Below are 24,525 nucleotides of genomic sequence, written 5' to 3'. Positions count from 1 at the left end.
GTTCAAAAACCTTTCTTACAGTAAACCATCGTTAGAGTAAACCGATTATTATTATTCTTCCCCCTAACACGTACACTGATAACGTGCTAAAAATAAATTTTGTGACAGCTACTAGTGTTTACGATAAAATAATAAAGAAACTTAGCAAATCTGGATGAAATCGGGGAGAAAATGATCGCCGCTTCCGATCCGCTGGTAAGTTTACTCAGTTTGTTTCTTTTAGGTTATGTTATGTTAGGTTGGGTTATCTTTGCCGGTCGTATATTGCAAAAACTTTGAACGTGATGTGAGCTATAATACGTTTCAGGTTCATTCTGTATCTTAGTCGATCCAACTTGAAAATTATGCAAAAAATTATTTGTGTTTTTACAAATATTTCACGATTTCGTTTTCTGCATTGTTCGTAGCAAATTCCGTATCGTACGATTTCGTTCACGGCGTTTTAAACCGAATACTTTATTGTACTTGCTGACTAATTCCAAATAAATAAATTCCTTATCATGTTTCAAGGAATATGTCCCAGGAGGACGACAGACGATCTTGCGGCATCCAGGTTCTGTCGTTGCCCAGCAATTGGCCAACAATCAAACTGCGCCAGGAGAGAGTTTCATTTTACAGAGGCTCAGTCAAGTGAATATATCAGAAAAAACGCCTGTAAGCCGTTGAGTATTTTTGAAGGAGTTAGGAAACAAAGTTAAAATTATACTCTCTTATTTGAAACAATTAACGGAACATTTAATTACAGCAAGAATTCTGGTCTGTTAGACAAAACAAAACTTACGGCGAAGAGGAATTGTACTGCTCAGGAAAAATTGCCGTTCACTCTAAAGGCAGTGGGTCTACGAGGTCGCTTCAAACTTCATACTCGTGTGACAGTGACATAAAGCATGCTCTCTGGTGTGTGTTTCACTCGACTACGCCAGAAAATGTTAAACCTAATCAACCTGACTTTAATGAGCCTAGCGGGAGCCCCATTGAGTGTATTTGTCTCCTGGATTCATATAACCTGAAGGTTTTCACTGAAACTGGAGAAGACTATGTATCAAGCTTACAATTTCAAGTGGGTAGACAATCTTCGATCTGTTTGGAAACATTTATCATGTGAAAATGTAAAATATTTCAATTTCATCAATTGATTTAGGTATCATCAGTTTGGGCTACAAAGTTTGGAATTTTGTTGGAAAAGTTCCCAGCTCCTACCACAGTGTCGAGGTAATTATACTCGTAGCTATGCAAATTAAGTCAACAACAGTACATGCTGTTACATTTACTTAGGTATGCCTCTTTGGAAGCGAGCAAACTGGCGGCGCAAAATGAAAACCAATTACCCACAGCATTTTCTCTCAAGCATCCGTTGGACGAAATTTGTCCTCTGCTGCTGAAGCACGGTAAAGATTAAATAAATATGAAACTGATAGTTAATCCGAAGTTGGTAATGTTATTCAAACTACGCAGTTTGGGAAATATCGTAATATTCCTCAATTTTAGAATTGTCTCCAAATACAATAAACCGTAATAAAGCAAACCATTCTTATTTTTCGAAAATACAATTACTTCAGAGTCATTCTGAAATTGCAGCGTAGTAATTTTTCCCAATGTTTCGTTACGTCAACGTTACTAATTTCAACTTCGTAGCTAGTTTCAGTATACACTTACTGTTGATATTATAAATTAAATTTTAATTTTTGCAGGTAGTCTCTCGTATATGTGCGATTCGCATCAGAAAATAGTGTTTACAAGTTCTGAACCATCGCTAGCTGTTGTCTATGATACCCGTACTGGCCTACATTCAGTTTATAAAATCCGTAAGGCTTCGTCTGACGAGTGTCATGTCGTTTGTGGCAATGACACTACACCTAGTATTATTTTAAATCACTCTGCAACTGGCTCACCTCTTAATATCGGTAGCAATCTTTCTACCAACAGAAGCTCTACTAGCAAGGCTCACGTCAGTATTTTTGGTGAGTTCATTGGTTTATATGAAATATTGAAAATGTCAATATCATCCTTAAAAATGTCTTGTTTTGTGCCTTTTCTACCACTCCCAAACAGGTATTCCTAACTTGCAATCAAGTGGGATTGGTATGGGTATTAGTTTGGCGGGTGGCGGAGTAACAGCCACAAGCCCTTTTGCATCTCGTGCGGCGTCATATACGACAGGCTCTGTCAGCGGGGCATCGCCTTCGCAGCAGCAACATTCAAGATCTCAGAGTCCGATGGCTGCTATTTCAAGATCTGAATCTCCCACGACTTTCTCTCCGTTATTGGGAGGCCCCAGCAGCTCTATAGCTCATCAAACTAGATTACATCACACAGTGATGGCAACGATTTTGGGGCAGTCGCCGAATAGTCCGAGTAGTCCTTGCAGTAGCTTACATCTTCAAGATCCCATGGCCAGTCCTAGTAGGCCTCTGTATCCTGAACTTTGCCTGGATCACGTATGGACAGAAAATGTTGGAGTTTCGAAGTGAGTATTAGTGTTCAAGATCTTGTATCAAGTGTCGAACCCCCTGCTCTCCTACCAATCCTCCTATTTTTCCCGATATCCCATCTAGGTCTTACCTGTGCTTGCAGTTCCTTTGGACCTTCAATCAGAAGTGAGTTTCTGTATTAACTTTGTTTTGGCCATAGTTTGGAATTTAGAAGCAAATGTATCCACCCTGAAAAAAAATAATGCTCTTAGTGATTATGATGTTAAGAGAAGTAACAAGCATATCTTACTCCGCTTTAATTTAAGGGATGTCATATCTGGACCTGCATCGAAGGTTTTATTGACATCGGATCTTGTCGGTCAAAGTTATTTGGGATATTTAGTACCGAATAGATCTCAACTGTTTTTGGTACGACTTGAGAAGTCAAACAAACAGCAACAAATTATTTTCGGAATGGTTACCAGTATAGTTGCAAAAGATGCTGTCAGTTTGCCGGTGAGATTAATGAATATGATTAATTCAAAACAATTCCATATTTTTCTCCACGTCAGCACAAATTTATATTTGGTATAATTTTTTTTTGTACCTATGATTTTTCAGAAACTTCACATGATTGTGACGGTAGATTTGTCCAATGGAGTCGCACTTTATTCCGGAGTGACCTGCGTAGGCAAGGTTCATATTGCTGGAGTTTTGTCTCCTCTGGCAAGTTCCAACTACTATCTTCCAAATTTTGCCCAAAAACTTGGTAGCTCTCCATTTCCACGCAGAAGTTCATTGATCAAGCCAAATTGCCCAATGTCACATGAATTAGCTAAATTCGACGAAGGTTTACATTTGCTCAGTCCAGTTACCAGCACGGCCTCAAGATTGCCTGTTATGCTAGAAAACTCAATGCTAGACGCGAGTTTACTTGCTCTCAAAGAGGCGGTATGCAACACAGTTACTCTGGAATACGAAAGTGGAAAATTCTTCAGAATTTCTTTGCCGGAGGCCAGCACATCTTCTCTAGGTATAGAATATATTGCCTTTCCTATATTCTTGAAGGAAGAGACGGATTGGTTTTGTAGACATAGCTGTCGGAATTTTTTTACAGTTACAACATGCTTATCAACTCTTCGCAGCGTACTGCAGCGAGATCTGGCAATGCAATTATTGGTAAAGTGGTACGGCGCTCGAAACGCGCCTGGGCCTCAAGACTTCGGACCGACGCAAGAATGGAATCTGTTTGTGGTAGTCCTACTCACGCTTTTAGGGTACGACGTGGACAAAGTTCCGCTTGTTCAAAGCGATTGCGACAATGATCAGCCAACGGGTCACAATAGCCCTAGCGTTCTTCCAAAGAAACAGAAAACTAATGATTCTGGATCAAATGACGACTGGCTTTACCTTATGAAGTCTACGGAGCAGAAAAACTCTCAAGAATTCGTCTTTGATACCCTTGGTCTTGCCAAAATGAGAGTTATCTCAAAATCGATGGATGACCAAAGGTGTAGAAATACTGCTTCAAACACCCCAGCAAAAATCAATTCGCAAGCTATTCTTTTTCCTTACCTCCCATTGGTCCTATTTTCTCTTCACTTAGTCTATGAAGATCTCAAATTAAATTTGACTATGTCAGATAGTCTGCCTCTGCTGGTTCGTTTTTTACACCAGTTGAGTACTGACCTCAATTTCAGCGCGTTCTCACATCATTATTTCATTGATTTTCCGAACATTTGTCTGCTGAATAATAGTAAATCTCAAATCGGTATGTCAGATCTTCAGAAGATCACTCCTCCTAACTACATGCCGATGAATCCACCAAATATATTCAAAACCTTGAGTCAGTTATTAATCAGAAGAGATATAGATCCTTTTCCTTACTTGAGTCAAGTTAATGTACGCACGAAGAATATAATTCAATTGACAGCGTTAATAACATACGGGAAAGAAAATTCTGGTTTACAACTTGAACAGTTTACCAAACTAGTTGTACCAGCTGGAAGTCGTATTGACCCTCAAGATCTTGCTAGTAGGCAAGAGAAAGAAACACCACGAAGCTCCAATTATCTTGGGCCAGAGAAGGCGGTTCTGCTGTATCATGAAATGGGTTAGTAGGATATGCAGTGACTTTTTACATTTTATTAGTCATTTCAGCTTGTGAAATATTTGCATTTTTACATTGTAGGCATGAGCTGTAAAGATCTTGAAATCCTTCCACCCGGAGTTTCGTTACTTTTGAATGAAGCTATGCACCAATGTAGGGCAAGACCACCGTCTGACTGGCCAACGTCCGTGTACGCATTGATTGATCGTCAAGATTTGGCGGCATTGGAACGACATTCGTTGCCTTTGAATGTTGACTGTCACATGAATACGGGTAAAAGTTGTATAGTTAAAGATCCGGAGCAGGATGACGGGATGGAGTTTGACGACACTGTAAGCTAATTCATAGAATTGGCAGCCTGAAGATCACACCGGTTTACTTTATTTAGAGTTGACTTGAACGTGTTTCTAAATTGTTGCAGGTTCTTAAACTGAGGTTCAGCAAAGATCACAGGGTTGCTGAGGTGAGAAGGCTGTTGAATTCTTCAAAGCCAGTAAGAATCGCAATTGCTCAGCGCCCAGATGTAAGTGATCATGATTTTATCGAAGAACAGGAAAGGCATTTACATGCTTTGTGTACCAGAACTATGGCGCTTCCTGTTGCCAGAGGCATGTTTACGCTGAGAACCTCAACACCGATCATTACCGAACAGCTTCCGGTGCCTCGTCTCTGTCTTACAGGTGAATATTAGTTTTTGTGATGTAATACTGATCTTAATATAAGGTACCAGAAGATACTTATGTATGACATCTGTTTAACTAACTATACGTTAAACTACATACTGATTAGGTAAGGCTCCTCCACGTGGTACATCAATTGAGCTAGCGCATATAGACGTACCGCCGAATATGAATTTGTGGCCACTTTTCCACAACGGAGTTGCAGCGGGACTCCGGATTCACCCCAATGCGTCAAACATTGACTCCACTTGGATAGTTTACAATAAACCACAGCAAAGTGAATTTGGTATTGAGCATGCTGGTTTCCTTATGGCGCTAGGGCTGAACGGTCATCTTAAAAATCTGGCTCCCTTCAATATGTACGAATATTTAGTTGAGTGCCACGAAACAACCAGCGTAGGCCTTTTACTTGGCTTATCTGCATCCCACAGAGCCACCATGGACGTTTCCATGACAAAGCTTTTATCTTTACACGTTGAAACTTTGCTACCACCTACTAGCATCGAACTTAACGTGCAACAGAATATTCAAGTCGCCGCACTAATGGGCGTTGGTCTTGTGTATCAGGGAACAGCTCACAAACATATTTCTCATGCACTGTTATCAGAGATTGGTGATTATCACATTTTTGTTTCTTTATCTAGCTTCGTATCTGTGTTCAGTTACTTGAGTTGGAAACTCGATTTTGATTTCAGGAAGACCTCCCGGTCCAGAGATGAAAAATTGCGTTGATCGCGAGTCTTATTCATTAGCTGCAGGGTTGGCCTTGGGTTTAGTTGTCTTAGGATGCGGAGGGGGGTCGGATTTGTCCAGTATTCCTGACACTCTACACTACTACATGCTCGGAGGAAATGTGAGGCCTCTGACTGGTGCGCAGAAGGACAAATACAAATCGCCCAGGTAATTTTGCATCGAATGTGGATGAAAAACCTATTTGATAATGAATATTTATTCAGTTATCAGATCCGGGAGGGGGATTCTATCAACATAGATGTTACTAGTCAGGGTGCAACGGTGGCGCTGGGCTTGATGTATTTCAACACGGGAAATCGGGCTGTTGCACGATGGATGCAAGCTCCAGAGACGCAGTTTCTCTTGGATTTTGTTAGACCGGATCTACTTCTGCTGAGAATACTCGCCAAGTCGCTTATTCTATGGGATGAAATTCAGCCAACCACCTCTTGGGTATCTAGTCATGTACCAGAGATCGTTTATCAGTACAGGTTGCAGAAACCAACACCAGAAATCATGCAAACCGTGGATTTGGAGACCATGAAGTAAGCTAACAAATTCCGAATTATCATCATGTGATGAAATGAAATTCTGACAATGGGAAATTCAACTTACAGTTTACATATTTGTGTTTTAAATTTAGCCAAGCGTACTGCAACATTATCGCAGGCGCCTGTTTGGCATTAGGTTTGAAATATGCAGGATCAGCGAACAGGAATGCTTTCAAGACGCTGTATAATTACGCACAAATATTTACAGCGCTTTCGCATAAATCAATTGCCGAACTAGCTGGGAAATCAACAATTGAAACTTGTTTAAATGTCATATTGTTAGCTGCTGCGACTGTGATGGCTGGTACAGGAGACCTCCAGGTAATTCTCAATGTCTTATCTGTGGCATAGAAACTCGGGGTAGCATTGTAGTAAACAAATTTACATCTGTCATTGATTTCCCAAGATTCTCAGGATATGTCGATATATACGAACTCGGGTTGGTCCTGCAAGCAGTGTCGTCACGTACGGCTCGCATTTAGCAACCCACATGGCTCTTGGACTGTTGTTCTTAGGTGGTGGCAGATACACTCTCTCTAACAGCCCAAGTGCCATTGCTGCGCTTCTCATCGCTCTTTTTCCAAAGTTTCCGACGCACAGCAATGACAACAGGTAAAACGTCTACGATTTGTCATGTTGGCATTAATATTTGCAGATATTTAATTTCACAAGTAAAAAACATTTGAAGAAAATTTCAATAATGGTGAAAATGTATCTTCCTTAAACTAATAGGTATCATTTGCAAGCATTGCGCCATTTGTATGTATTGGCCGCTGAACCACGTCTGCTTCTACCGAGAGACATAGACACGGGTCGTTTATGTTATGCGACTGTACATTTAACTTTTCAATCGGACAATCTGGCCAGTGGTCAAGAGGTTATGCTAAGGGCTCCGTGTTTGTTACCAGAATTGAATAGTCTGAAAAGAGTAGAGCTGAGGGATGATAGATATTGGAATGTGGTGTTCGAAAAAGGACAGAATTGGGAGCGTTTAATGAATATGTTGGAGAGGTGTGACTTCGTTGACGTTAAGCAGAGAGCCGGATGTCTGTCTTACCAGGAAGATCCACATGTACGCAAAATCTGTATTACCAATTTGATTTTAAATTCAAGCGTTGAGTGGTATGGTTAAAAAAAAATTAATATTTTCCAGGGATTTAGAAGCCTAGTAGCAAAAACATTGACGACTGAAAATGTTATCGCTTGGGCTGCAAAACCGGAGAACATAACGTCATTTACAAACGATAAGACTGTACTGAATATAGTGAAAAATTTTTTGCAAGGACTGACTAAGCATAAGACAAAAAGAATTTCGAGACATTCTGAAACTGGTAGAAACTCTAGCAAAATAAATTCCAGTTCTTTAGCGCAGACCTCGGGAAGACTGTCCGGTTATTCGGAGGATTTGGACGAAAAAATGGAAGTCACAGAATCGTCTCACACTTCGAAAAATCTTTCGGAAAGGTTACCAAATGACCATAAAAATTCTGAATTTAACATCTCCGAGCGGCATTTACTCCAAACTTTTGCAATAGTTGCGTATGAATGCGTGGTCAAAGATAAAATAAGTCTGCTGCCGCTTTGGGTAAATTTGCTTAAAAGTTTAGACGTCATTGGGAGACAACCCAATAGCTATTTGGTTTGGCAAATAAAACTGATTGCCATTCAAGTATTAGAGAGATCGAAAAATGAAGGAAGAAACTTGTTGCTAAGCTCTGAAAGTGCTTTGGCAATTAAACAGAAGACGGCCCTAATTATGGATAGTTGGGAACCTGGTAAATATTTATACATGTATCACAATTCCATTTATGTTAGTGTTGAATCTCAGTTTTGATCAAAATATCCCTTTCCTTCCTACAGATTTAAAGCCGCTGTTGAAGGAATATTTAACTAACGGAATTGTCGAAGCAAACTCCGAAATGCTAGCGAGGCTTACCGCGTATTTAACATTTTACGACCTGCCTTATCGAATAAATAATCGATCTGCCGGTAATTATTGGCATTCTGCTATTTGAATTCTGCGTATGTATGTTCTGCTGGGTATTTTTGTTGACAATATCGGTTTGATTCTAGGTGATGTTTCAATGTTCGATTTACTTCTAGACCCATCAAATACCCAATTACCAGCCAGTACATTGCACAAGTTACACAATCTGCTAAGGATAGCATAGGTATTTGATTATAATTTCGTAAACACATCTTCAGTCGTTCTATACTATTAGGCGATACATAGCTCCCGGACTATGTACTGTATTTATTTTTTTTACATAAATAAAAGAAAATAACGTGAAAATCATTGATTTTACTGTACATACATTCGAAATAATTTTTAACTTGAACGAATGATGATTTTTTATCTTGCAGGATGTCGGTCTCTGTATCTTTGAGCATTTTTTGAATAATTTCTGGTACACATATCTTCTCTCGACAAAATGCGTTTTAAATCAGTATCAGCGGAGGGTGAATTATTGTCAGAGTTCTCTGTTTATTAATTAAGTAGTAAAATACAGCAATCTACATGGAAGTAGGTAAAGTACGAAATATAAATATAAATATAAATATAATTTAACTTTGCACAAGGATCTTACATTACTATACAAGTTTCGTCGTTGACTACTTATAATACAATGCACGTTGAAATGTATTGTAATATAAAAAAGTATTCTCTTTCACAACCGAACAAACTAGGGGAGTTCTCCTGTTCTGTTTTCTTTTTTAAAACTAAAATTACATTCAGCCTTTAGATACTTTTGTTAAAGAATGGAGATGATAAGCATGGGTAAAAGAATGTCGAAGATCAAGTCCATGTGTGTGAATTTCCAAACAATAACTTAGTTATTGGGAGAGAAAAAAAGGTGTGTTTAAAAATAACTTCGCCTTCTGTAAAACTCTTCCTCATGTACAATAGGATGACCAGTAATTCCGCATATCATTCTATCCACGATTGCGCCAACACTTGTGTAACAGTACAAACAACCAGCCAGTATTCCTCCAAGGTGACCGACAAACGAAGCGTTTGGCACCAACAGGTGTATCAAAATCAGTTCAGCCCAGACAGCAAATTTGCTCGGGACTCTGAAGCCTCCAACGTCGCGCAGTCTGTCCTGTTCCTCGCATATGCAGATTACCTTAAGCGCGAACAAAACAGCGGAGAATCCGATGGCACAAGACGTGTAATAGCCGTAGTCTCCGGTCACCTGAGTCAGGCAGTAACCCAAAGCAACGTACATGGAGCTGCAGGCAACTGACAAGAACGATAACAGCATAACGAAGTTCCCTGTTCCATACTTGTTCTCCAGAGTCGATCCTTTCAGGATAAACGACACCATGTTGTAGTACAAATGCATGTCCGATCCATGCTCGAAGTTTGAGAGTATAAACGCACGCCAATTACGATACTTTAGTATCTTCACACATGATATACACACTTGGTCGGCGTTCCATGGTACTTTTATCACTCCCATGTACAAAAGTGTCTGAAAGAAACAGAGTGACGAGGTTCAGTCAGGTAAATCAAAAAATTATACGAAGTGGTTAAAGTCATTGTACAAAGTTTTACCTGTCCTATTACGCCGGCTAAAGTGGCTGGTGGTATCTTGTCGATACCAAAATTTATGGCCTGCATGCAAAGTAAAACTATGCCGTACTGCAGGCCTTGTCGCTGCCTCTGGACTGGACGCATTATATATTTAATTATCCGTACGTGGTTTCCTTGAAACTTTCTTTGTTTGTTTACTTCCAGATACCGATGGGGCGATAGAACTAGGACTTGTTTATCAGACCGAACACGCGATTTGGGTACACGTCGAACACTGAACAATTTGACGTTCCTGACGTTTTCATCGCCGACTTCTTATTGCCATACTATCAGCTGATTCAGAGGCCCTTTATGTGTCGTCTGCTTTTCGTGAATATTCTTCATGATTCCTCCACCACGTGGACCCCATTCATTGGCATGGGAAGTGGCGGTACCAAGTGTGGTTATCGGGAACTAGATTTGCCGCAACACGCCGTCGTGTATGAATTTTCGTAATTTTTCATTACTCTTATCCTAATATTTTGCATATTTTATTATCGAAACATCTGGAATGTGTAAAAAGATGATCCAATGTGAAACTTTAATTACAATTGACTTGGATCACTTGAAAACAAAAATGCCAAGCTCGATCTCATCTCATCTCGTCTCATCAAACTGAAACGATGATTGTGAACCAAATTGAAGACTTAAAATTTCTGAAATCCCGCAACGAAACAACTTGCATTCAATTAATTTTGTTCCGGTCAATTATTCTCAATTCCCTTCCAAATGGAAATGTGCTTGCATGAAAATTGCAACGATCGATTTATTCATTTTAGTCTACTTCAACACAAAACTGCGTATGATGAGTGGAAATTAGTACCAAAAAATACTTTTTGCTTGTTGCAATAGAGACTCGTGTCACATATCTACGCACAGAGAAATTTGTTTGAATTTCATTAACGCGCTGAATATACGCAATGTTGGCGTTAATCAATTTGAAATATATTTAATTTTATTTTCGAATGCTAGCTTTGTGAACATACATAAAATTATATTTATGGAAAAAATGTACGCGAGATCGATGAATATCGTAAACAATCTCCTAAACCTTGACGAAAAGTTAGAACAATACGTAAAAAATGCCACCGAGACTATAAAAATATTCAATTTGTAGAAGTAACGGAACAGGTTCGCAAAAACTTGACAACTAAAATTGGAATTTAATCCGGTGGTGGTTGAAGTTGGAAACCCAAGAGGTGTAATTGTTTGATCGAAGTTACGTCATGTGATGTAACGGTTAGCAGAAAGAATTTCTTACCTTCATTAGAATTCTCGTTCAAAGAATTTAATTTTTTCTGGAACTGGAAAACGTTGTATTCTTTTCATTTTTGCTTTTCTTGACGCTGCTCTTACTTACGTCTTTCTTCCACAAAGCCGCGGTGAAATCACATCTGTATCGGTAGGCAGAACCGCGAAGATGAGACGAAGAAGGTCTTTAGTGCTTCTGATGACACGATCGCAGTTGTTGCATCAGATTCTAGTTTACCTCAACTCTATAATAGAGACACGATTCCAGAACGTGTAATGCACTCACGTGCGTTTCCAACATGGTAGCATTCTTCTGTATTCAATTTTAACTATGTTCTTTCTAGTTACTGTAATTGATTTCTGTTAGGTTGGCGAGTAGCCTTTTTTGTTTTTTATCGGACTATGTAAAGTTCCCGATATATCGCGATATACGTGTTAAATTACGCATCGGAAGGTAGCATCTATGAATTCCTTGGGAAACTCATAGCGCAGGAAGGAGATTGGCACGTGAACACCTCGTGTCTTACCGGTGGATTTATACTATGTAGTAGAGGAAACTTGAGATTCGGCGTGCAAGGTACATGGCCGTGAATAAACAACTCGCAGACATTTTGGTTCCGCTTACGTGATTCGGGTCAGGCTGCAAAAGCTTTCCATAAAGATTCTGGTTTTTTATTCACCTGTTGTAGATATACCTACGACTGTACATTCCGGTTGCGAAAGAAGAAACACGAATGTTGTAAACGTTTCAAATTTTTTTAAATTTAATTCTCCATTCAATTCGCAAGTATAACGATACTCCTTTTCGTTTCACGATTCCTCGTAACATTTAGGACAGAAATATTCGAGGACTGATTTTGCTACTGATATTTAATTATAGTATCTTATTATGCTGTGCGTCGGTGATGCTACCGTATGATAGTAATTAATACGTCACAGTGGAAGATTCCATGTTCAGTCGAAATTTAAAAGAGCTAATATTCACACCTGGCACTTTCTAATGGAAAAAAACTAAAACTAGTAATACGGTAACGGTATGTATTGAAAAACCTTGTTCTCTGTTCACTTCTGTACCAACTGCGTTTGAGCTGGTTTTACGGAGATGAAAATTGGCAATTCCGTTCACACTCTACCCTCTTGATTAGTTTGTAAATAAGTAGATATGTGAATATCTACTTCAACGTATGTTCAGTTAATTAATGCGAAATTCGAATTCAGCTCTACAAGGCGTGTCAATTATTTGTTGTTGGAGAAGCTCGTATTAGGAGTCAATCCTCGGCTTGCAAACTCGAATGGAGTCGGGAGAATAAAAGAATTACAATTTTTTCCTGTCACCAGTCTATGACTGCAATATGACGTAATGGGATAGTATCACTAGTTTCAGTTAAAGATAAATTAGAAAAATTTTATCAGTCGGTTCTGCGCGTCGTTAAGTCCAGAAACAAAAAAAAATGAACGGTTGATGTATGTATGAGAAATAAAAATCAGTGATCGGAAACTGAAGGTTTCAAATAAATTTTCTACGTACATACATAAATATTTCTTCCGCGTTCGGTATATACGATACCTGGCATCATTCACACGTAAAATTTGTGACCAATCAGGAACTCGGGTTGACCTTTAAAATTTATAATCCACATCTTTCCAAGCAGTACATCATATAAAATTTGTTCCCAGTGTTATTTTTCGTAAATTTGTCTTCCAGATCTCAAGATTCGTATCATAAATTATGAAAGCAATCTTTTTAATATTGCAGCGTCCAGCAGAGTTTAGCACAAATATGTTCTTTGTTTATGATCGTCACTTTGTCCACCGCCTCAAGGCTCCTTGTATCCTAAGGGAAAAAACGCTATTTTCGATATCGAACCCTGTATATTTTTATTTCACAATCTGCCAGCGGTCGAAGGACACAACGGGACCCATCGGCGAACATTTTGGTCTGTATCAATCGCGGTGACCTCTCTAGGAATTCCTCTTACCGGGGATCGGCCGTCTTGGAAGGTGGTGCAGGTCGCAAAGACCGGACCGAAGTCGGTGGGGACGGCTTGGGTAAAAGCCGAGGGAACAGCGGTGCCAGGTGTAGTCGCAACTTTGCGATTCACTCAGCAGTTCGGTTCGAAATTCAGCAGCTCTCTTCGAAAACATCTTCAACGGTCTGTAGATCTCTTTGGTCTATCGACGATACTGATATTATCATTTAATTGGAGTGTGTGTTAATTCCCCGAGGTTATCCTAGCCACATGTGTCCATGAGGTGCAAAGTCCTAGATTGCCAAGGCAACTCACCAACATTCCTACCCAGCGTAAGGTAAGCGGGTAACACGGTCTTTAATCCGACTAGATTGAAATAATCAAAAGAAAAAAAAAATTTATTTTAAACGAAAAAAATCATAGAAGAATAGAAAATGGATGGTAAACAGGTGACTAGATAACGAACCAAAAATCACTATTAATTGCGGAAATCGAACAAGGCATGCGCTTATTTTTCAACGAGCTTACACCGTCGCAGTGCAAAAAAGCGTGACGTGCCGTGTGGACCGAGTAGAAATGATAGCTGGAACCAGTTTTCTACCTTTAAGCCTGTTGATTGCATATTTAAATTACATTAACTGTTTTCGATGACGCCACTCGTTTACCAAGAAATCGTGTAGAGCGTTAAGAACGCGGGGCAAATTTGAATTCTTGCACCCCGTCCGAAGCTGGTTTGCGTAAATTGTTTTCAATGGAATTTAACGTATGCTTATCTCCTTTGTTATAACAGGTTAGGCAAGAACCTTCAGACTAAAAAAGGCAGCCGAAGGGGTAATGCTGGGAACTGCCTAGAACTACTCGTTCTAGTACATTTACACCACGTGCCGTAGGGTGAGTTTCGCCATAACCCCGCAGGTCCTTATTTTCACGATACAAACACCGTATTCTCAGCATCAAAATGACGGTTTATAACCAGAGAGTGGAATCTTGAGCGGATCGGCACTCCTGCAACCGCTTTACTGGTCTGCAGGATTACAGTCCAGAGCAGAGGTTCTCAATCCGAATGCATAAATTTTCGCGATTTCGAGAGCGTTGAACAATTTCAAACGAAAGAGAATTTAGGTCAGTACGATTATACGATTGCAAACGAAAAATTGTCTTTTGGATTGAGCACAAATGCGGTTCACCAAGTGAACTAATTGGGGTCAAACTTCGTTTCTAAACATAGTTTCTAGAGATTTTCCGCGGCCCCTCCAACCGGTCTTCCGGCGTGTTTTTCTGTAAAAAATTTCAGAGTAGAAAAACTGACGGTAGTATCTGGTCCTCGTGCTTCGAAGATAGGTATATATACATATATATATATATATATATATATATACACGGGTTCGTTAGGGAAATCTCTGGCGATGTTCTCGCTATTGGATAGAATTTGACAGAGACTTGCTGCCGAAATAGTTAGACGTCCTCGGATTTCACGTCTGGGTGATTTTTAACGTATTTTTTCTTTCTCACTCTGGGGAAACGATGACTGAATGATTTCCAAATTTGTTCTATAGCCCGTAGATTCGGAGGATTTTGAAAGCGTTCTGTGTATCCAGCTGAATCAGCGAAACGATTTTTAAATACCTTGAGAAGCTACGATCTGCGAGTTTTTTTTTTTTGTTTTTTTTTTCTTCAAATCCATTTTTATCGCTTCTAATTCGATGCATTACAATTTCACGCAGAAGTGAACTCCGCGACCGAGAAGCATAGTACATCGGAGCTTCCGCAAAATTGTCAACCACAGCAACGCTCGCAACAGCTTGAATTAATCACATCGGTGTAATCGGGGTCGAGGTAAAAACAACGAGGTAAAATGGTCTACAAGAACTTTGACAGCTCCATCGTGAAGGGGCCTTACCAGGAAGTGAGGTAAATAAATAAATAACTAAATAAATGAATAAATAAACAATCTCCACGATTTTCGAATACCTTGATCAGTATAAAAACACCGAGACTTCCGTTTACGATTTGAGCATCAGGTTTTTCACCTTCCCACTCGATTCTCGATCAATCCGGAATCGCGTCGATCGTAGGCTCTACGGATACACGCGTACTTCTTGAATCTTACATTTCTCACGATCGTAAATACAAACGGGATACGAGCTGGATTTTACCGGATTATCGGAGACTCCGATACTGTGAGGATTAATACAGCTGTAGCTGAATGTAAAAGAAGAATCTATTCTTTTGCATTACGTGAAAGTGACACGACGGTTGATTATTTAAGATCTGTACTGGATAATTGACATTTGAAGACGTCGTTTTTGAAAATCTGTAATAACTCAACGTGATGTAATAAGCACTGAAAAATTTGTGCCAAGTCTTACATACCGTGATATTCGGGGATAATTTATCCAACTGGATCAGCTGTTTACGCTTTTGGGCACCGTATTGCCTAGCCACCGCAGTGGCTTGAATGTAATAGATTTTATAACTGAGCCAAATGTTAGATGCGATGTAACCAGAAACATTTCGTCCGGATATTTTGACGATTTTTTATTCTTTTTTCGAACGCAACAGGAAAGGCCAGGAGCAAGTGCGGCAGCAGTCTTCGCAGGAGCTGCCGAAAAAACCGGCAGCTAACGAAAAGTACGGCGCTTGGGGTTCGATTTATAAGGATAAACAAAATTTCGTCAACATGCACTGCTGCTAATCGGAACGAATCGCATACAGCGATGGAGCTCGTGTTCGCCGCCGCAATACTGAGTAAATTAACGTCAGTATTAGTACGTAAAACGGTACAGTGACGGACGCGATCGCAAGAGTGGAATTTTACGCTCGTACTTACTAACCCAGCATCATAAAATCCGTATATAATATGAGTTACTTTTCAACATACCTACGTTTAATAATCCAATACGTTAACAATATGACACTTGTATCGTCGTAAACCTATAATTGAAGCGTGGAAGCATCGATTGACATATCCGAGTTATACGATGAAGGATTATACATACAATTTAGCCTACGTCGTACTCCTGGGCAGATTTTAAACACCTGTACATGTATCTTTTTATTACATTAATTTAAGACTTTCTTTATACATATGGACTAACAAATTACCGTATAAAGGTAATGTGATATTGTCTCTTGCGAATAGTGGAAAAACAAAAAGAAAACGAAAGTAAATAAATTATTACAATTGTCATTTATAATATTATGCCTGATATTTTTTGGAAAAAAATTAAAGGAACATTTTTGTATTATTTTTAGCCGTCACTCTTAGCTGTGGCTTATGTCTTGAAAATGTTCGTCAACTTCGTTTCGATAAGCTAAATTTTCGTTTCACACTTTCGTTAAATGTTCAGAGTCCTCGATTCCCACTTATGAAGATTTCGGAGAAATCGGAAACCCTTGGGAATCGAGAATGCAAATACCTGCAAGCCGCAGCGTTTATTCCAGTTTGTGGAACTGGTTTCCTCTCCGCTGCTTGTGCGTATTAAATAACTATTCCAAGAGACAGTAACACGCGAGCGCGTGCACTGTGGGTGACAATAAAACAAATATAAAAGCTTATACACCATTATTCACAATCTATAATAATCCTATCAACACATTAATAGTGACTGCATATGAATATACGTATATATACTGCGATTCAATTGTAAATATATACGTAATTCTACTCGAGTATACGTGATTCATAAAAATATTCGGAACCGGGATTATAAATTTCTTTTTTTTTTTACACAATTGTTATTATCGAAAATCTGTTGATTACACCTTAGTCTGAACAAAAACAAAATTTGCATGCGATTGTACGAATCATACGACGAATCGCGTCGCAGCTTCGTACATCCAAGGAGTAGCAAAAAAATGAAAAGCAATTCAACAATTATAAAATTAAAACAAGGACAGAATTACTGTACATTTTTGCATACGAGTAGGTAAAAAGTGAAGGAATATTTATTCTTGACGTAATTTTTTTCTTACTCCTAAATTGAATACGGTTCTTCAACGTATAACTTGCACATGTATTACGTACCTGTGCAAGAAGGATCATCGACCGAACTTATTCTTCTCATCATGAATCATATCCATCGGCTTACAGGGGTTGTCTTCGGAGGCGGCTTGTGCCCCGTGACGTCAGCGAGGGCGGATTAGGCGGAGTAACGTGAATCTAGGCACAGACACGTGCGGACGGTGCATCTGCAGCGTCGAAAAGAAAGCTGCGCGGAGCTGGGGGGAACCACCGCTCCAAAGAAAAGTCAAAAGAAACGTCGACTCTGGCTCGGGAGGGTGGTTCCGCCGGATATACCATACACCGAGAAGGGCATGGGGAGACGACGCCCAGAGGTTGTTGCACCCTAGGCCGTAATCTGCGATCCTCCCTATTTTCGAACCCGGGTCAAAGCCGGGCTGCACGGGGGACGAGAACCCCCCTGATTCCCCTCGTTGCGCGAGGTGCTCCCTTCCCTGTCTATAGCTACGTTTTATAAACAATTGTACATGCCTATACCTACAGGAAAAACAATCGAGGACCCCTATGGGTGCCGGAACGACTAGCTCCTTAGGTCATCACCCTTGAACGTCAAAATTCTATCTATACGTTTCTGCGTGCTTTGCGTTTTTTGAATGATTTTCAAAATTCGCTGTACCGAAGAAGAATTTCATAAATGCATTAGATGCATTGACTGGGAGATATTTTGAGTTTTTTTTTAAATGGATATGGGTCTCATCTTTGCTGAAATTTTTTCTTGTTCCGATTCGCTCAGGTAGTCCAGGCGCAAGATCAGTATCGAGCTGACTCCGTAATCGAGACGATCAGTCAGCCGACGAAAAGAAGGTCATACGAAGCATTTCTGTGATGTGATTATCACGATTCGCGATATGCAAGGTAAACTTCTTCATTCGACTTCTTGCAATGCGGATCGTTGGTAAATGAGGCTTAATCCATTAAATTTGCTTTGTGCATTTGTCGAGTCAGTGTTTAATAATTAAGCATTGAGGTACAGAATTCAACGTTTCCTGGGTGCATACACTGATTTCGTCATATTACTTTTATGACTGGGGGAGCATTTTCCCAAATTCTGTCATCATTAATAATCTCGAAAAAAACATTTAGAATAAAGATATTACACGAACTGAGATTCGTCGCCGCTATCATTAGCCGGAATCGAAGACGCAGGGAGGCTGAATCAGCAGCAGTAGGATCTTTGAGATGGTGAGAAGGTGCGTATTCGTGTTTCTAACGACGGTGAAGCGGCTCATTCCGTCAGTCGAATAATGTCGAAAAGGGAAAATTTACGCTCGGCTGGTAGACGCGACGCCGGGCGTCCCGACGTCCCGACGACGGTGCCGCGTTCCTCTGCGGGCCGTGTTTTTGGGATCGAGTGACGAGATTTTTGGGGGCAAGCGCAGAAACGGGTACCGGCGAAGCTTGCAGTCGACGTCAGTCAGTCGGGTTCGTCGCAGTGCTCCGGTGGATGCGTAGCTTACGGCGTCGCGACGGCGAGGAGCTCCGAGTTTTGAAGATCAAGGGACGCCGTCCGCATCGCTGACACCCAAGATCACGCTTACGCTTAACACCGCGGGCTCGAGTTCTTGACGTTGAGGAGAGAAGAACACTCGACGCGATTCGGAAGAAGAGTTAAAAGATTTCCTTCGTCGACGCCAAAATTATGAATTAAATTTTATATAATTACGGATCGGATACGAATCAAACGACTGAAGTGAAATTTATCCTCAATCGTAAAAAAACCCGACAGATATATTTCACGATAAGATAAAATTGAATTTTTCTACAAATTTCGTCACGCATACTTATAGGCATATCTTATACGCGTATAGTTTTATTTATTTATTCAACTTGATCCGTCATAATTATTTGTGCCGCAGTTCATGGCCGTACAATATACATTAGGTATTAAACTTTAAGCTCGTAATCATTCTACTTACCATACGCATTGTTTTTCAATCAGTGTCGGTATATACTGATTTATTTATTTATTTATTATCCATCTTCCTCTTTCTATCGTTCCTAATATATTCTATGTGTTTTATATAGTATATACGCAACACCGTACATTCGTAGAACGGCAAGGGCACTCAGCGTGCAGCTCCATAAAAGTCCGTCATTCGGTTAACAAATTTTAGATAATTAGTGTGAAGTGTGCAATACGTGAAGTGTTATGCAAAGTCGACGCTCGGGAAAATAGATCAACAGATAAATAGAGTAAAGAAAGAAGGATACTAGACGACTACGGACAACGAACGAACGGACTGACGGACGGACGTGCGAAGAACGCGAGACAAGAGAGGAGGACACACGACTATTTCGAGGCTATTTCGAGGTGAGTGCACTAAACTCTCCTTTTATTCCTCTTGTATTTCTTCCTCATATTATACCCACATACATATAACACGTATACTTTTACTTTTTATAACTGCTCGACTCCTATATTTTCTGTCGCAGGTGTCGCGCGTGTGAATCTCTTAAATTTCTCCGGCTTACAAAACCGTCTTCTTAGCCCCCATAATTCTTATTTCTCATCTCGGTCGGATCGAAATAAGATCCAAAAGTGCGGCATGCGTGCTATACAAAATATGTTACTTTCTCGGTGTAATTTCGAACGTTTTTTTTATAATTTAAAATAATTTATACCGCAGTTCGACTGTTATACGTTTAGGGAATTTTCGCGCACTCGAATTCATCAGTGAATTCCGATCGTTATAAGGCAACGATGAATTTCCATCTCATTTGACGACACGTAGACCGGTTGCCGATCGCTCGCTGATATATCTACGGCGATTTACAGATTATGGAAAGTTTGCCATTTAACATTATACCTCGCAACTATAATCTACCGGTCGTACTACTTCTCGACAGGTTCTCAGCCCCGGCTGACCGTGGCGACTCTTAGTACTCGAAAGTTACGAGTCACAATATCCGTTCAGTGATCAATTATTTCCTCGGTCGACGCGGTGCAGTCAAAAAGTGATGCCAAAGCTCGACGGATCAGGATGAGAAACTTATTACGATCGCAGTGTCCTGATTACTTTGCCTTTGCTTTCGCTTCGCAATTTTTCCTTCTCTTTATTTTTATTCCAACTTCCCCGCCCTCTTCTACACACTCTAAACGCACGGGATTTTGAGACAATCGTTCAGATGTATACGAAATTTGTGATAAATGTTTTTATTTTATTCTGCACACGGACATGGTTTGTTCGTCGATTCGGAAATCGAAATCGAAAGTTTAATACATAGTAAAATTGGGTGAAAGGGGTTTACTTGCGACCCTGGTACTCGCTGGTAGAGACGCTCTGTATTTTATGCCTTGTTCTCATTTCGGACCCACCGCAGGATAACCGCGGAGGACGTAATTAGCCCGAAGAACGTAACGCGCGGGGCTAATGCAGGAAGGAAGTAAAGAGAGTAGAGAACGGATATCCGGCAGGTCTCTTCTGTGGCTCTACGGAAGTCGGAAGACGGCATAAATTTGTTTCCACGCACGGAAACCTGCGTACCGAGCTCCGTAATCATCATTTTACGTCGATCGTTAATCACTTCGCGTAAATCTGCAGCGATGACCCCGCGATATTCGTATGGGTACAATAACGGGGGTCCCGATGCACTTGGCCCACTAATCGCTCCGCGGATATAATCGCCGCGTTGTCGACTCTGCTTCGCGTAGGTATGCATACTCGTTCCTCCTGTAGGTAGATATAACGCACCTATGTGCCATGGATACCGGTTCTAAAATTACAGACGCCGCGCGTAACGCTGTACGACGGAAGGGCGGACAGAGAGAGATACAATTCTTGAAGAAGTGTTTTAAGAACTCGTACTTCTTCGTCTCCCTCGTCCTCCTCCTCCTCCTCCCCACCTCCATCCTTCTCGGTGAACCGCTTTCTTCTCAACTGCCACTTTTGTACTTCTTTTCACTTCCTGCATCACCAACGTCACCGACGGAGAATCTCTCGTGGTGGAAAAATTTCTAATGATATATGAATTATAATTATAATTATACGTGTATTCAAATCGTACAAGGATCATTCTAGCGGAGTATATTTGTGTCGAAAACGAAGCGGATATTCGTATAGGGAGATTGGGCGGCTGTTATAATCATCCTTCCGACAGGCGGTTACTCTAGTGTTCGATACGTCGCGCGGACACCTACATTTACATAGCGCCCATCTAATAACGCAATTTTTTCTTGGCTGCCATGCGAGGGAGGGTCGCGACCCTCGACCCCGGGGCTAAACTAAGAGGGAAGTGGTGACAGAACGGCCATTACGGTGGAAACAAAGCGTTCCTTCAGGGGTCTTAAAACCTACCCCGAAACCTCGAACGACGCGCGCCTCGCGATACGCGAGCTAAGTTTAAACCCCTCGGAGCTACAGTCGAGTTATCGTTAGACCTGGGGGGCTGACCTCAGGGGGTTGGGTTCGTAAATCGCGCCAACCCGTTGACTGAGGGCACGAGGGAAAAAATTACTGAGTGGCGGGCACGCGTCTCGCCGTAGACCAGCTATAGGGAGTAGATTTCCTCGACGCGTTGAATTATGGGGTTGAAAGAAAAATATCTGCATCGTACATATGCGTGTAGCGGCGCACGCTGAAGATATTATCTTCCCTCCACTCCTCGTGTCACGTGTGAGCTTCTTTCGTTATTCCAACGTTCATCCCCCCCCCCGCCGCCCTGCGGCCTTCCTTTTGAAAAAGTGTTTATAATCGTATCATCAACGATGATTTGGGTGAGAAGAACTGCAATTACAAGCCGAAGACGTAACAAAATTTGCCGTCTCGATATACTTAGTATTCGATATTTTCTTTAGTGAAACTTCGGCTGTTTCTCATTAACCTACTGGGTGAATGACTGTCAGAGTTATTCTGCGAAAAGTCTGTAGTTAAAATTTTTTCTAAGTAACAACGCGGATGCTTTCCTTGTAGTAATAATAGCGAGATGATCCTAGGCATCCGATGACGATGTAGTTAGTAACGTTACTGTAACGATGCTAAATATTTAAGAAAAATCGTTACTTCGTACCTTCAGGAATGTCTGAAATTGAAACAATTTTTTCCCCGATGTTTCGTTGCGCCAACGTTGCCAACTTCAGCCTCACGGCGTCCCCCCACGTCTACAGATTCCATACCCGGACGAAAATTGATCTATAGATTCTAAAATTTTTCGGCCTCACATCGCAACGCTCCGTACTCGGCGGGGCTTTGGACCGGAAATAGAGCTTCCTCCAGCTTTCTCCAGCTTCCTATCCATCCGGGCCTAGCGGCGCGGGTCTCTCCTCTACGTCTCCTCGTCGCAGCGGCTCAGCGTCGAGGGTATAACCCGCGGGCGTCCTTCTCCGAGTCTTTATCTGTCTGCCATGCCGCGAGCATAGCGACCCGGCTATTTTTGGAACCGCCGCAGCACCCAACACTCGCCCTCTTCGACTCCTGCGAGCTCCCAACCGGCACCCAGTCGTCACCCAAGCCGCATACCGCCGCCCCATCTTCGCTTTCCTTTCCCCTAGCGCAGCCTCCTTTTCGCCTTCGCCCGATGTTGTGGAACCGAGGGACAGTCACCCAACCGAATGGATGGAAACCCCCGCGGCTCGAGTTCGTTCAACTCGGTCGGTGCTGGGGTGGCTCTTGTGTACTTTTGGTCTAGGTACCTACTCTGCGCTACGCGGGCCCCTTGACGCGCGCCACCAGCCCGCAGCTGTCAATCGTTGCTCCGAGGTCTGACTTACGGTGCCCGAGCCGCTGCTGCTCGATGACTCGGCTCCTTCCCCAGGAAGTGGAACGCGTTACGGGGCGGCGCCGGGGAACATAGCGCACGAAACCCGCGGGGGGCGACTCGGCTTCCAAGCCGAACGGTAAACAGCCGGCAGTCTCACCGTTTCATTCATAGACCTGTATATGCAACACTGCGCGCTGGACTGCGGATATAGAAAATCGACCATTTTATTCACTTTTTTCATCAAAATTCGAGTCGAAAATATTTTTCCGAACGATGACAAAAATATGCCTTCCAAGTTTCAGCTCTTTAATATTTATATTTAGAGGTGCACCATCGCAATTTTCTATTTCCCGTTTAAATGACGCGGGAAATTTTGTTTTCTTGAAACTTTGAAGTTTTGGAACTCGTAAACGCATTAGTGTACTGATAAGATCAGAACGTAGTTTTTTTAAGGAATTGAACGGTCTGCACAAAAGGTCTGTTATCTAAGGTCAAAAGGTATTTAAGGACTTTAAATAACTTTTTAAAGAGTAGATTAGATACGAAAATACATTCTGGTCTTATCGGTACACCGATACGTTGGCGAGTTATAAAGTTGCAAAGTGTGAAAAAAACAAAATTTATTTCCCGTGTCATTTACACGGGAAATAAAAAATAGCGACGAGGCACCTTTAAATATTAATATGAAGAGCTGAAACTTGGACAGCATATTTTTTTCGTCATTTCCAACAATATTTTCAACTTGAATTTTGAAAAAAGAAATAATTGATGTTTTTTTTTCTTATACAGCCTAGCGTGCACTAATGGCTGATAAATTTTGACTCTGTAATCGGAAATAGTATAGTATAAGTATCGATATTATTTCAGTATTATTTATTAAAATTGGTCTGAATGCGGTGCTCGCGAGGATGGAATATTCAATTGTACAGTCGAACGGATATTTGAAAAACATGTTTTTTTTTTTCACTGAATAGTTAAAAAGGATGTTTGTTGGATGAAAACTTTCACAGCGTGAAACATTCATCACGCGAATGTATCCTGTTTTCATGGGGGGTCCGTTTGTTGCTCTCACGTTACTTTGCGCTAACTTTATAATTGCTTCAATTTCATCGTTAGGTATGCGCGGTGACGGGTGTGAGGTGATTGTCCGACGGATCATTCTTTTGCATTCGCGATTTTCCGTGGTGTCGTTGAGCCTTTTTTCAATTTTTCTCCGAATCCGGCACGACGTGTATCCGTAGCGATGTACATGATTGTGTCTTTATGAAAACCGGAACCTGTCATCCTCAACGTTCCTTCGATCCTTTCTTCGGCCCTCCGTTTTCCGAGTATATAATTATACTTATCAGAGACTTAGAAAACGAGATTGAACGTTAATTTTTGCCAATATTACCTCTACGGTCTGCAGTCGGTATCGTTGTTACAACTTCTCTCCCCGCAGGCGGTGTTTCATCGATACATCGAAACAAGCCCTACTCGCGATACTTTTATCCCATTCTTTAAATCGTTGTAAATTCCACGT

The 24,525-nt window shown here is 41.0% G+C and overlaps 2 protein-coding genes and 3 long non-coding RNA genes across 5 annotated transcripts; 3 read left to right on the top strand and 2 right to left on the bottom strand.

Moving 5' to 3' along the window:
- The first annotated feature begins 17 nt into the window (after window positions 1-17).
- On the top strand, window positions 18-9,322 carry LOC124185253 (anaphase-promoting complex subunit 1). The gene is made up of 22 exons (XM_046575824.1): window positions 18-195; window positions 511-654; window positions 746-1,060; window positions 1,142-1,212; window positions 1,276-1,388; window positions 1,692-1,961; window positions 2,053-2,467; window positions 2,738-2,927; window positions 3,033-3,444; window positions 3,529-4,524; window positions 4,603-4,853; window positions 4,943-5,201; window positions 5,311-5,814; window positions 5,897-6,101; window positions 6,158-6,478; window positions 6,577-6,805; window positions 6,891-7,096; window positions 7,217-7,556; window positions 7,638-8,259; window positions 8,345-8,473; window positions 8,558-8,655; window positions 8,849-9,322. Exons 1-21 carry the CDS (start codon window positions 172-174, stop codon window positions 8,653-8,655), a joined length of 6,114 nt encoding a protein of 2,037 aa, XP_046431780.1. The 5' UTR covers window positions 18-171; the 3' UTR covers window positions 8,849-9,322.
- On the bottom strand, window positions 8,950-10,403 carry LOC124185258 (rhomboid-related protein 4-like). Its single transcript, XM_046575836.1, has 2 exons — window positions 10,044-10,403; window positions 8,950-9,960 (listed from the first exon to the last, which is right to left on the bottom strand). Exons 1-2 carry the CDS (start codon window positions 10,164-10,166, stop codon window positions 9,346-9,348), a joined length of 738 nt encoding a protein of 245 aa, XP_046431792.1. The 5' UTR covers window positions 10,167-10,403; the 3' UTR covers window positions 8,950-9,345.
- A 29-nt stretch (window positions 10,404-10,432) lies between these two features.
- On the top strand, window positions 10,433-13,497 carry LOC124185262. Its single transcript, XR_006871360.1, has 2 exons — window positions 10,433-10,501; window positions 13,210-13,497. It is a non-coding gene; the product is annotated as an uncharacterized LOC124185262 (long non-coding RNA).
- LOC124185261 lies at window positions 13,438-13,858 on the bottom strand. Its single transcript, XR_006871359.1, has 2 exons — window positions 13,749-13,858; window positions 13,438-13,648 (listed from the first exon to the last, which is right to left on the bottom strand). It is a non-coding gene; the product is annotated as an uncharacterized LOC124185261 (long non-coding RNA).
- Window positions 13,859-15,006: 1,148 nt separating this feature from the next.
- LOC124185260 lies at window positions 15,007-16,840 on the top strand. Its single transcript, XR_006871358.1, has 2 exons — window positions 15,007-15,193; window positions 15,845-16,840. It is a non-coding gene; the product is annotated as an uncharacterized LOC124185260 (long non-coding RNA).
- Window positions 16,841-24,525: the final 7,685 nt, after the last annotated feature.

The sequence above is a fragment of the Neodiprion fabricii genome, chromosome 6, assembly GCF_021155785.1.
Source record: "Neodiprion fabricii isolate iyNeoFabr1 chromosome 6, iyNeoFabr1.1, whole genome shotgun sequence".
Taxonomy (NCBI): domain Eukaryota; kingdom Metazoa; phylum Arthropoda; class Insecta; order Hymenoptera; family Diprionidae; genus Neodiprion; species Neodiprion fabricii.
Note: the sequence above shows the minus strand (reverse complement) of the source record. Positions and strands in the feature narration are given on the sequence as shown.